Consider the following 11,799-nt stretch of genomic DNA (forward strand, 5'->3'; position numbering starts at 1 on the left):
CCTAGGGAATATTTTAAAATAGAAAATAGCAAATGCTCTCAATAAGTTGCCTGTGAAAAAGATTCAGGATTTGTGAAAAATAGATCATATTTTTGAGGCTCCCATTGTATATTTTATCTTGATTGATACCTCTATTGATATCAATCTGAGATTGATACTAGAGAGAATTGGTGGCYTTCAGCCTTGTAGTGGGAGTTACATCTTCTTGCCCAGTTGATCGTTGCCTTGACTTTACAGGGAGATGGAGGGGAGCGTAACCACGTCCAAGAACATACTGTTTTATAGAGGCTGGCTGATCATTCTCCAAAAAAGCATACATGATGGAGTAGTTTCCAGTCATTTTTCATGCATTGAGTGTTATGAAAATTAATAGCAGCTGTGCTGAAGTAATTACTCTGCTTCTTATATTTTAAGCTTGTAAGGACTTCAGTTTTTGAGTTTAGATATGGCTTGAGGAAAGTGACTTCTGAAGTATTTTTTTTTTTTCCCATTTTGATCAGGTTTATACCTGAATCTTTAAAAAACTAAGAAGTGCAGTATAATTTTACGTGATGTTTATATGAGTGTTTTTARGTTTGTGGTTAAGACTTATATTCAATATGAACAGAAATGTAACTAGAGGCACCTTAATAAATATTTGCAGTTATTTTCTACCTATCAGCTGCTACTTGACTTGCTGAATATTTATCACTATTTCCTTTCTGTTCCAGTATGCCTAGAGCCATGTCTGAAGGTACAAATGACTTTCTGTACCCCAGATTTTAATAGTGGAGGTCCAACTATGTGATTTGGGATATATTTGTGGAGAACATAATGCTGCAATGTTCCTGCAGGTGTGGAGGGACCTTATGGGATCATGCACTGCTCTTCTTCCTCTCCGATGTCCTTGTTTTACCTGTTACATAGAATAGAGTGTATGCACTTAATGAGAAACTGTTCAGTATTTTTGTTTTCTCCTCGTTAGCTGTGCACCTTACTGCTCACTGTTAAACCTTGCTTTGAAGTGAGAAATCAGGATTTCTCCTCGGGTTTTTGTTTCTATCTGAGTGCCTCACAAACCTTGTTCTGCTTTTACCACACCTGTAGAGAAGAACAGTGATTTTTTATCTGCGCTTAATACACAGAGAAACAGAAATCCGTCAGGTTTCTGAGATCGTTCCTGTAACTCAGGACACTGTATGTCACTTGAGGAGGTTTTAAATGCAGCTCCCCATAGTCTCCTTCTACATCTGTGAACACTGTGGGCTTTTGCAAGTCAGTGCTCATAGGCTGCTCATCCAGAGAAGGCACCATAGAAGGAAAAGATCAATGCCGACAACTTCTTGGCATCTTGTAGAGCCTTTGTGGCAGAGACAGGGCTAAAATGCAGTTCTACGTGGCAGGTTTTTGGGGTTACCTTAGTTGTGAGACCATCTGTTTCTTCCTGTAGCCTCAGTCTCCTTTTCCACCTCTCTTCTGTGTGTGCAGTAAATGCGGGAACATGTCAGGTGGATCTGGTGCCTGTTGGTGGTGTTGGGCACCCAGTGAGTGGTCTCCTTGTGGCGCTTATGTCGTGGGAACTGGCCTGCTGGAGGAGACCACACAGCTGGGTCCAAACTGTTCTGCATTGGATACATCAACCACAGTCTTCCTTGCTTAGCTTGCTCCTTGTTTTTGTTTGAAATGTGAAATAGCATTAACTGGCAGGCTCATAAGGAGGAGAGGAGCTTCCAGATGTACTGTAGCTGCCTCTTCATATAACATCTGTTGGATTTCTGCAGGGACAAATGCTGAAAATGGGAGAGAGCCACTTTTTTGGTTGATATACTTTGTGATCTTATTGCTCATAAGTGGCTATTGGTTTGAATTGTAGGCTCTGGACAGGCTGTTATAATTTTGGAGTGCAGAGAGAGGAGGAAAACAAGGCAATAGAAGTGCCCTTGCAGCAAGAAGAAAAAAAGACAAGAAGTTTTGTAGTATAACACTTGATCAGTTCTGTGGGATGTTAATACAATCCTTACTGAAGTAAGGATAAAATTGATATTTAAACTTCACAGGTGCTTTTACCCTTTTGTTTTTAAGCAAAATTGTAATTCTCCCTTGATTTTATTTTTTTATGTTTAAAACAGCACTGTCGTTAGGATAAAACTATTTCTTTCCCGGGAAAGAATAAGTGAGTAGAATGTGCCAGTCTACTGCTGTGAATCTGTCTGTCTGCCCAGGCTATGGCAGAATGGAAGGATGCACAATGGCCTGGCCACTGCCAGCTGGACTGACCTAAAAGCAGGCAGCACTTAGTGCCTTTGGTTCAAGCTAGGGCTTGGGATCCCTGTATGAGGCTGTGCAGCTCCTACTTAGTTCCGTCATTGGCTAAAGTCACCTAAAGAGGTGAAGGATGAGATGCAGAGGTGCTCTAGAGCTTTAGGCCTTGCTAGCAAAACTTCATTTGTAATTTTAATTCAGTTGAACATGCAACAATACGCATTGCAGTTGACATTTTATGCCTTTCCTTTTATCCAGATGTGATCTCTGTCACAATACTTGTTTTTACTTTATTATAAGTGACCTTTATTGAAAATTATTCTGATAATCTGTAATTGTACTTAGTGGTAAATTTTATTATAAAGTAAAAACAAGTATTATGACAGAGATCCCATCTAAATGTGAACGTTGTTTCAACATACTGCCAGCAAATGCACGTAAATGTGGAAGTGCATTCTGTTATTAACTTGACATAAGATGATACCATTGTATTTACAGTTTGCTTAGACCATGTGCACATTGTCCCAAACATCAGCGGGATTAATCCGTATTGTGTAAGTGGTACAATCGTACTATTTTTTTTGTATAAAAACTATTTTCTGTCCGTGTTTCACCACCTCAGAGTGCTACAGGTTGACGTTGCTTGGAGGTTCGATCTCTTCTGCACCCCTGTGTGATGTGAATCCCTCGTTTCTCTTGCAGCCGCTGGATATCCCTGATGGTCGCAGGGCCCCGTTACCTGCCCACTACCGGAGCAGCAGCACGCGCAGCATCGACACGCAGACCCCATCTGTGCAGGAGCGCAGCAGCAGCTGCAGCAGTCACTCACCTTGTGTGTCTCCCTTTTGCCCTCCTGAATCTCAGGATGGGAGTCCTTGCTCAACAGAAGATTTACTCTATGACCGGGATAAAGGTGAGAGTAGAATGGTCCACCGTTACCTATGGGAGGCATGTGATGTCCTGCTTATACAACTACCTTCATTTTACTCATTACATCAGTTTTTGTTTTCTCTTTTGGTTTGATTGTTGTGGAGGGATCGAGGATTTATCTTAAAATTGGTTTTGTTTGTTTACATATCTTTTTCCCTCTTGTTTGTGAAAATTCACAAACATCTTCCATAAATACGTCAGAGGAGCACAGCAGACAGTCTTAACTATTTGTGAAGATTCAAATGTGAAGAATTCAGACAGGAACATGTTCATGCTTAAAAGAGGGTTCCAGAAGGTTTGTGGTAGAGTATGTGTTGCCATGAGTGAGTTACCTGCTGAACAAAACGGTGAGTTAGTAAATGATTATTTGGACTGTTTTGAAAGTACTCTGCTCATCATCTCTTACACTACCCTTCAAGCTAGTTGCTTAAATACAGATACAAGTTTGAACAGTGAAATGGAGAAATAACTATTTGTGCTATGTTTCATAACAAACCAAATTTTTTGAATAATTTATGTGTTTATATATCAATATCCTGCATTTTTTTCCAAGTCCGGAAAAAGTAGTTTAGTATTGCAGGAGGTAAATTGAAGTTTCCGTAATTAAAGGAGTTAATTGGCAGGTAAGACTTACAGAACAAAAATATAAACGCAGTAGTAAAAAGACTGATTTGGGGGCAACTCATCTTGCTAGTTAATTGGTTCTTGGGCTTCTGCTTGGCTAGACTGAAATCGTTGCATCAACCAGAAATGGGTGTGTTGGAAGAGATGCAGAATTTGGGAAAAAATTGCAAGCTAAGAGCAGTGAATTTCACAGAAGAAAYGACAACTTCTGAGGCTTTGATTTTGTATAGGTCTGCTAATAAACACAGACTAAGTAGATTTTTTTTGAGGATATGATCAAGATATGAACCTTTTTCTGTGAAAATTCTTTACTTAATGCTGTATTCTTAAATTTTAATTCAGTGTAATATGAAGGGGATAAGATGGGGAACAGGGAAGGAAAAATAAATTTACCATGTTTCTAAAAAGAATTGCCTTCTCATTTTAGATTTGTAAGTAAATATTAAAAAAAAAATCACCTATCCAAATGCTAAAACTTCAGGAGAAAAGAGAAATTAAGTTAACCACTTAAGTAGAACACAGCCCAACATGATAGTTAACTGTTCTGCAAAAATAACATATTTTAGCTTTTTCCCTCCTACTTTACTTACCAGCAGAATGCATGTGAATTGTGTCCTGTTGCAAGACTGAATCACTGTGTAGATGTCCACTTAAGCATTAGCATGTGGGTAGATTCTTAATGGACTGGTAAATTCATTCATGTCTCTTCTGATAACAAATATATGTTAAGAAGCAAAGAAATTAAAGAATTCCTTTAGCTGTTAGTGCTAAATTGCCGTGTCACAATACTTGGAATTTTATTGGAAGGAGTGAGTGAAGATAGAGTTTGCAATATTGCATTTAACRTTTTAATTGTTTTTTCAAGGATCCTGTCTTCTATCTTAACTTTTTAAAACACTACTTGGAATAAAATTCATTGCTGTACTTCCCAAGGAATAGGTGCTAATTTATGGATTTTGGTCTGAAAACTAGCTTAAGTGTTATCACTCTATCAAGAATTTGCTTGATGGTAGTGATAAATTGCCAGCTCTGTGAATTTAAGATGAAACATGTAGCAGTTTCCTCAAACCTGAAGTAATGAGCCTTAGAGGTGGCGAACGTACATCTGCAGCCAGAAGGGCACTTTAGTCTCTTAAGATCATTATGATCACATAAGATCACATCCGAATAAGTGAGTTGTTTTGTCAGAGAAGCAGAATTATGGATAAATGAAGGATATAAACATTAGAAGGCTGTAGAAGACTTTGAGGGAGACAATTTGTTAGCATTTATTAGTGATAATTGCTTTATAGAATAAAACTTTGTCATGTGTTTTTGAGAGTTCTGTGTTGCTAGAATATTACTGTTGAGAGGAGGCCTGTTAAGTTTTCATAAATGTTTTTGCAGATAACTAAATGCAGACACTTTAAAAGCAAGAAAATGCTACTTTTCAAGTTTGTGCTTTATTTTTCTCTCCACTGGAGTAACTTGCTTAAATTTACTGCTTAAAAACACAATTAACTTTATTATCAGCTTTATGAATGCTCCTGAGTGTGTTCCTGAATAGAAAATGGAGGTTGGTGCTTTGCCTGAGACACGAGCGGTGAGAGGAGCCAGCACTCTGCACAGACACTGCACTGCTTTACATTTCTAAAGCATCTTCTGTTTCTTGTGCAGAGCTGTGCTTTGGCCTGAGGCCCTCACAGCTGCTCTTTGGACTGTATCAGCTGCTTGGTTTACATTTCTGCAAGGAGCTGCTAAATCTATTGAATTTCTTAAAAGTAAATGGAAGCTGAATTTCAAGAAAGTACCATAATACTGCTCTGAACAGAGCAGTGATTCTGAGTACTGGAACAGAGAGGGAAGGGCAGGAGATGAGATATTTTAATGGCACTTGGTATCATGGTTTTGTTCTCAAATACCAGCCCCTTGGAAGGTAAGTGTCTGCCTTGCTGCATTAGAGCTACCAGTTGCACTAGGTAGATTTTACATCATCGTGGTCCATTAAACTGTAATTTTGAGTTTTGCCTACCTAGCATACATATAACTGTGACAGAGGTAAAGTTAAGTGGGGGCCTCACATATAAGCAATTCAAATTCTTATTTTTTCTTCTCTTAAGCTTTTAGCTTTTTTTAAGTTCTTTTTTTCCTCCTTTTTTAATACAAAAACAGCACAACCTGTTTTTCAGGGATTTTAATTTAGGTACTTTTGTTTAGCATTGTGCATGTCTGCTATTGCTAGCAGGGTGTTACAAGCAAACTGTTGATGGAGATGTTATCTCTTGGATGGAAAGTACTTTTTAACTTCCTGGTATTTAATTCCTAGTTTTTAAAATGAATATTGTATATGAATTTTTTGGAGAGTCTTCAGAGACAAAACCATTTTGAGCTGGAGAATCTTTTTAAATCTATCAAAACAAATCTCAAATTTCATTGGCAAAGGTTCTTTTTTCCTTTAAGTTATCTCAAAAAYGTTTTATGTGATGCTTTTAGTCTCTCTTTTGTTGTTATATGTGCCACTTAAAATTTGTGGTGTGAAATCTGCAGGCTAAAACACTTGTTTAGTGTTTAATTGCAGTCTCAAACACTTTCTAAACATCAGAGTATATCATTTTTAAATATTTATTTTTTGAAATTCTGTGCGGTACAGTAAAATTCCATGATAGTCTTCCATGTGATTATGGTAACAAAATTCATTTTAGGGGTTACGTCTGTTGGCCTTCAAGCGTTGTCATCTCAGTGACACTTGATGAGCTTGTTGGAAGGTGCCAACAGGGCGTACCTGCTGCTGGAAGATACAGTGGGGTCCCCTAACACCAAAGATGCTKCATTTCAGCCGCTGAGAGAGCGACGACTGGGCTAATAGCCCTGTTTCAGAAGGAATGTTTGCAGTGTCTTTAAGGATGCTTAATATTGCAGTTTGGCACTTAAGAGCTTGCAGGACACTCACACAGCTGGAGATCTGCTCCCACTGCAAATAGCACCGCTTGCCAGTTGAAATGGTGRCATATTTTCCCAGTATCCTTCCATTCTAGCCCTCCTGCTCCGAATAATGCCAAGCTTATACCTTATATGAGGGTTTCTGAATAGCCATATGTATTTTGCATTTGTCAGTGTGCTCTGTGTTTAGTTAAAATGTAAAGCCAACAACTTAGCGTAAAAAACAGGGCGAGTGAAAGACAGAAATGGATCCAATTAAATTATATGCTTTTTTATCTTTATTTTTTAAATTGATTTCTTACTATAGAAATTTTCAGACAGATCTAAGTAAACCATGAACTTGATTGAACAGTGACTTGGCTAGGCGAGACTCTAAATCATCCAAAGACTGACTTAACTTTCAGTTCAGTCCGGTTCTTTCCTTGGATGCACTTGCACAGTTTTCCGTTAATGTGGTAGAACGAACAGTAGCATATTTTGTGTCTCAGAGGTTTCAAATAGAAACTTGGATCCTCAATTTTAAATATTAGAAGGAGGAAACAAACTGTCTGGGCTCTGGTAACCATTTTTTGTATTTGGAATGAGCTGCGTGGGCCAAGAGTGGAAACATTCCAGAAGGACCATCATGCTCTCAGCTTGATATATATCAATAGTGTCTGTAAGCTGCTTCTGTCCTTGTGCACTTAACACCTCAGATTGTGTATGTCCAAGTTCTGGGGTGTGACAGCAAGAAAGAGAAGAAGGATCAGTGCACTGCTGACTTCATGTCAACCATTTTTCTCCTGTCTTTTGTAGCAGATCTTCAAAGGGAAGTGTGACATCTGAGTCGGTAGTGCCCTGCAAGGGGAAATACTGGTGTATCAACCCCCCTAATGATCAGCCTYAGTGTTGGAGTCATAATTATACAAGTGCTCATATAGTTACTGTTTGCAGAGTCTTTAAAGAACACTGCAGTGCTTGAGCAAATCTACATCACAGGTTTTGGTTGGTTTTCCGCTGTGGCTGGAAAGGCACATGAACGGCAGCAAAATAGAGGATATTTGAGATAAAAATGGTAAGATACAGTAAATTGGCATAAGGGTTCAAAAGCAGGAGAGCAACAGCAGTTATTTCTCTCCAGATGACATGAATTTGTAAGTTTAAGGTTGTAAGACCTACTCTTGAAGTGTGATGTTTCATTTTACTTGTAAGGCTGAGCAGAGAGAATAGACAGTCATTAATAGTGGCCTTAGGTAGGCAGTTCTTCTTGATAAGGTGGAAGCCACCACAAAAGCTAAATTTCTGTGACCATCATCTCAGCTTGCTTTGTTTTGTGTATTTTCTGAAAGCACCAAGGATCATGTTGCCAAGATGAGGGGAAGGGCATTTCTTTCTYTTTCCTTTTTTTTGGTTAAAGCAAAACATGTCAGTTTTGTAACTTTTCAAAATATTGTGCTTTTGACACTGCTGAAATTGATYTTCTCTCTTACTGGTTTGCCAGAAAATACAAAGAAATCTCCATGGCTTTAGTTCCATGTGTGCCTAGTAGTCACCTGTAAAATACACCCAGATGTTTGAGATGATCAAAAACACCTTTAATAGCTAACCATACAGTATGGTTAGTAGTTATGAGAGAATTCAGTAATGGAAATTGTCTTTATTTTGGTTTCTAAAACAGCTAAATTGTGAAGCAAATAAGGTAGGACATTGCAACGCTGCAGCTGTGTTACAAACATACTTTCTTTTGTTTCTGTTTTCACCTTCTGCGCTATTCACATATTCATGAGCCTAATGAGGTCAGTATTACTGTGAAGTACTGTGTTTTAAAATAACCAACATGCTGTATATGCACATTTTCAATAACTGTGTCTATACAGTGAGAAGGCATGTTACCATTACCACTCATAATTCTTCTGCATGTATTACGCATTTTACCTTGTTGATTTGTTTATTTTTCTTTGAAATACGTACTAAAGAACTTGTTTCCAGGATTACAGTTCTACTTTAGTCCAATTGCAAAAATATCCTCATGTTATGTGTTGTTATACGATAGCTTATTGCTGCACTGAAGCTTTTATTCTGAAGAAATGTGCTATACGAGGGTGTTGGAASTACCTGCAATGAAGGAAGCTTTGTGGTAGAAGCAAGCCGGCGTAGTGGCTAAATTGTGAAGAGGGCATCTTGTTTGGAAATCAGATTAATTAAACAGCACTCTCAATCTCTAGTAATATAACTGCTTTAAATTTTCAGACAGTGGGAGTAGCTCACCGTTGCCCAAGTATGCCTCATCTCCCAAACCAAACAACAGCTACATGTTCAAACGAGAGCCCCCAGAGGGATGTGAGCGAGTGAAGGTCTTTGAGGAAATGTCGTAAGTAATGCCTTTTATATCAGCTGGTATCTGCAAAGCAGTAAACCTTTTTACTGAGCCTATTCAACTGCAGATGAATAAACTATTCCAGCTGATGAGTTTTTTCAGGAGCAAACTATTCTTAGTTTGTACGGAAGAGAAGTTGAAGTGTTCACGTTGGTTTGAAGAGGAAATGGAGTCTTTTATGATTGAACTCTTTTTGTGCATTTATAAAAGGCAACAAAAATCCAAGCAGAAAAGATAAGGTACATTTAATTTCCTAAGTGTTTATAAACCTTTTTATTAACTCTGTAAATGTTCACGACTTAAAACAAAAACCTCTCCTTGTCATACTTGATCAGTTCAAGCACAGGTTTTCTTTTGGTGCATATAAACCACGTAAAACAGAATGAAACCCATGTAAAGCAATTGTGAATGGTAGCATGGCAAAGGCTTTGCTCAATAGCTCTGCTGTTGAGCAAGAGATGGGAAATTAAACTTTTGGATACTGTGTCTTTTCTCCCTAGAGCCAGCAGTATTTGAGGTTGCATGCGTAGCTCCCGAGGATGAAAGGATTAAGGAGAGGGGGCATCTCTTGCTCTAGTAGCATTCATTGCATGCTGGATGGTGAAGGAGCAAAGTTGGGTTTTGGAGGAAGCCTCCAGTCAAATTATGGAATGTGGCAAAAAAACCCTCTATATCATGGAGTTTCTCAAAGGGATTTACTATGCCTGTGCTGTTTCTGCAATATTTTTATTAAAGAAAAATCTGTGTTATTCTAAATTACCGTGGCATTTTTCCATGTGCATATGTACTGCAGATTTTTATTTTTTGCTGGAAGTTGCATGTTTATCCAGTAACTACCAAGTCATTTTTGTGAAAGTACTATTTTTAATGCTGTGGATCAGTTAGCTGACTGCCAATATGGAAGATGTTTGCCCCTCTGTCCAATTAATCCCATTCCTCGTCATTCGCATTTTAGCAACTTGTAGACCCTCCAAGCTCATTGCACACAAGCTGGTTTTGGGTGGTCGGATGTATAATTTTGCCTTCTCATTGTAGGTCTCGTCAGCCTGTCGCAGCCCCTCTCTTTTCATGTCCTGACAAAAACAAGGTTAATTTCATCCCAACCGGATCAGCTTTCTGTCCTGTAAAGCTCCTGGGCCCCCTGCTTCCTTCTTCGGACCTGACGTTGAAGAGCTCTCCAAACTCTGGCCAAAGCACAGCTTTGAGCACGCTGACTGTGGAGCAGCTGGCGACCCGGGTCTCCTTCTCGTCTCTGTCAGATGACACCAGCACAATGGACTCTACAGAGGTCTCGGTACAACCATCGCAACAGCAGCAGTCGCTTCTGCAAGAAATTCAGACTGAAGAGCATTCCTCTCCTCAGAACTATGTGTTAATCTAGACCCAGGCGGAGCAGGTCTCTGCCCTGAAACGAGGATTGAGGAGCCCGTAGTTCAGATACATCTGCATGAGGTGGCAACCCTTCAGAACAAAGCAGAATACTTATCAGCAGTCTAAAAAATATCTCAACACTGTTCTTGGCAGGGACAGAATTCATATTCAGCATTTTCTTTTGTGAAAAAGCAGTGATGCCTGCAGAATCCATATATCATTAAGCGTTTTAAGTGGAGACTATGCATTTCATAGTATGTTTGACCAGATTAGTACTGTGTCCTGTGTTCTGTTTCAAATTCTACAGTATAAATAAGCTCTATATATATATAAAAAAAGTTGCCTGTCTGAATAGAAAATGTCTTGCTGTGTTGTGTCCTATGGAAAATACTGTACTTCAGGATTATGTTTACAATTGATCCAGGTGTTTTATGTTTCTAACTTCTGTAATACACACAATGCAAAAAAAAAAAAAAAAATAAAAAAAAAATGGCCACAACAGTTGCACAGTGCCCACCCTATGGCCTAGCTTCAGGTACTTCTCTCGAAGTGTAAACTCAGGTAACTTGGAATGTATATCATATTGGGATAAAAAATATTTTACAGCTACAAAGCTAAAGAGGGAACATCACTCTTTTGCCTTTCCTTATTTTATGCATTAATATATCCTCATTACATTCCACTTTCTTGGAATAAGTGCATTCAGATCCAGGTGAATGATGACCCTGGACATGGGTGAATATGAGGAGAACCAGCAAATCTGTGATGTATAATCACTTTGTCATGTGCTTACAAGTAAAACAACTGTTGCATTTACTGTCATTTCAATATATGTAAAATGTGGCATTTAAAGGTTTCAGGTGTTGCTCAGTTAATGACTGTTAAACTGTTGCAAATAAAGTGTTCAGTGCTAGGCTGTACATGAGAAACATTCCATGTTGTGTGTGAAAGGATTTTGAAAGACAAGAATGTTTTTGTTCAGCTACAGAAATTCTTTCAGGTTTCACAGGGGGTGATGGGGATTTCCTCTCCTGTTTTTGTTGGCAGTTAAGGATGTGAAATGCTACTGTTACCGACTAAAAGTCAAATTAATGTTTAGTTTCTCTTTTGGAAATGTTCATTTATTTGCTGGTTGGAAATAGGTTTTCAGATTTTGTTTAAGCAGTGTTAGATGAGCAGCGTTTTATTTATGTAGTGAGTAATTGTGTTTGGATTAAAGTCCAAAAGTAGCAAGTGGGTGTTTTAAAGAGGGGTGGGGAAAACAATAGTTTTAAGTTCATGTTGCTTAATCAAAGTTTCTCCCATAACTTTCAGTTACTTAAGTTGTGTGTATAAAAGTGGTGTGTGTGTGTGGTTTT

General features: G+C 38.5%; 1 protein-coding gene across 1 annotated transcript in view; it reads left to right on the forward strand.

Moving 5' to 3' along the window:
* GLCCI1 (glucocorticoid induced 1) overlaps window positions 1-11,485 on the forward strand; it is a 31,755-nt gene extending 20,270 nt beyond the window's left edge. The window contains exons 5-7 of the mRNA XM_026036258.1: window positions 2,944-3,154; window positions 8,944-9,064; window positions 10,106-11,485. Of these exons, the coding sequence (XP_025892043.1) occupies window positions 2,944-3,154; window positions 8,944-9,064; window positions 10,106-10,451 (678 nt within the window). The 3' untranslated portion in view covers window positions 10,452-11,485. The remainder of the gene's footprint in view (window positions 1-2,943; window positions 3,155-8,943; window positions 9,065-10,105) is intronic.
* The last annotated feature ends 314 nt before the right edge of the window (window positions 11,486-11,799 follow it).

Source organism: Nothoprocta perdicaria, unplaced genomic scaffold (genome assembly GCF_003342845.1).
Source record: "Nothoprocta perdicaria isolate Ctin4 unplaced genomic scaffold, notPer1 scaffold_174, whole genome shotgun sequence".
Taxonomy (NCBI): Eukaryota; Metazoa; Chordata; class Aves; order Tinamiformes; family Tinamidae; genus Nothoprocta; species Nothoprocta perdicaria.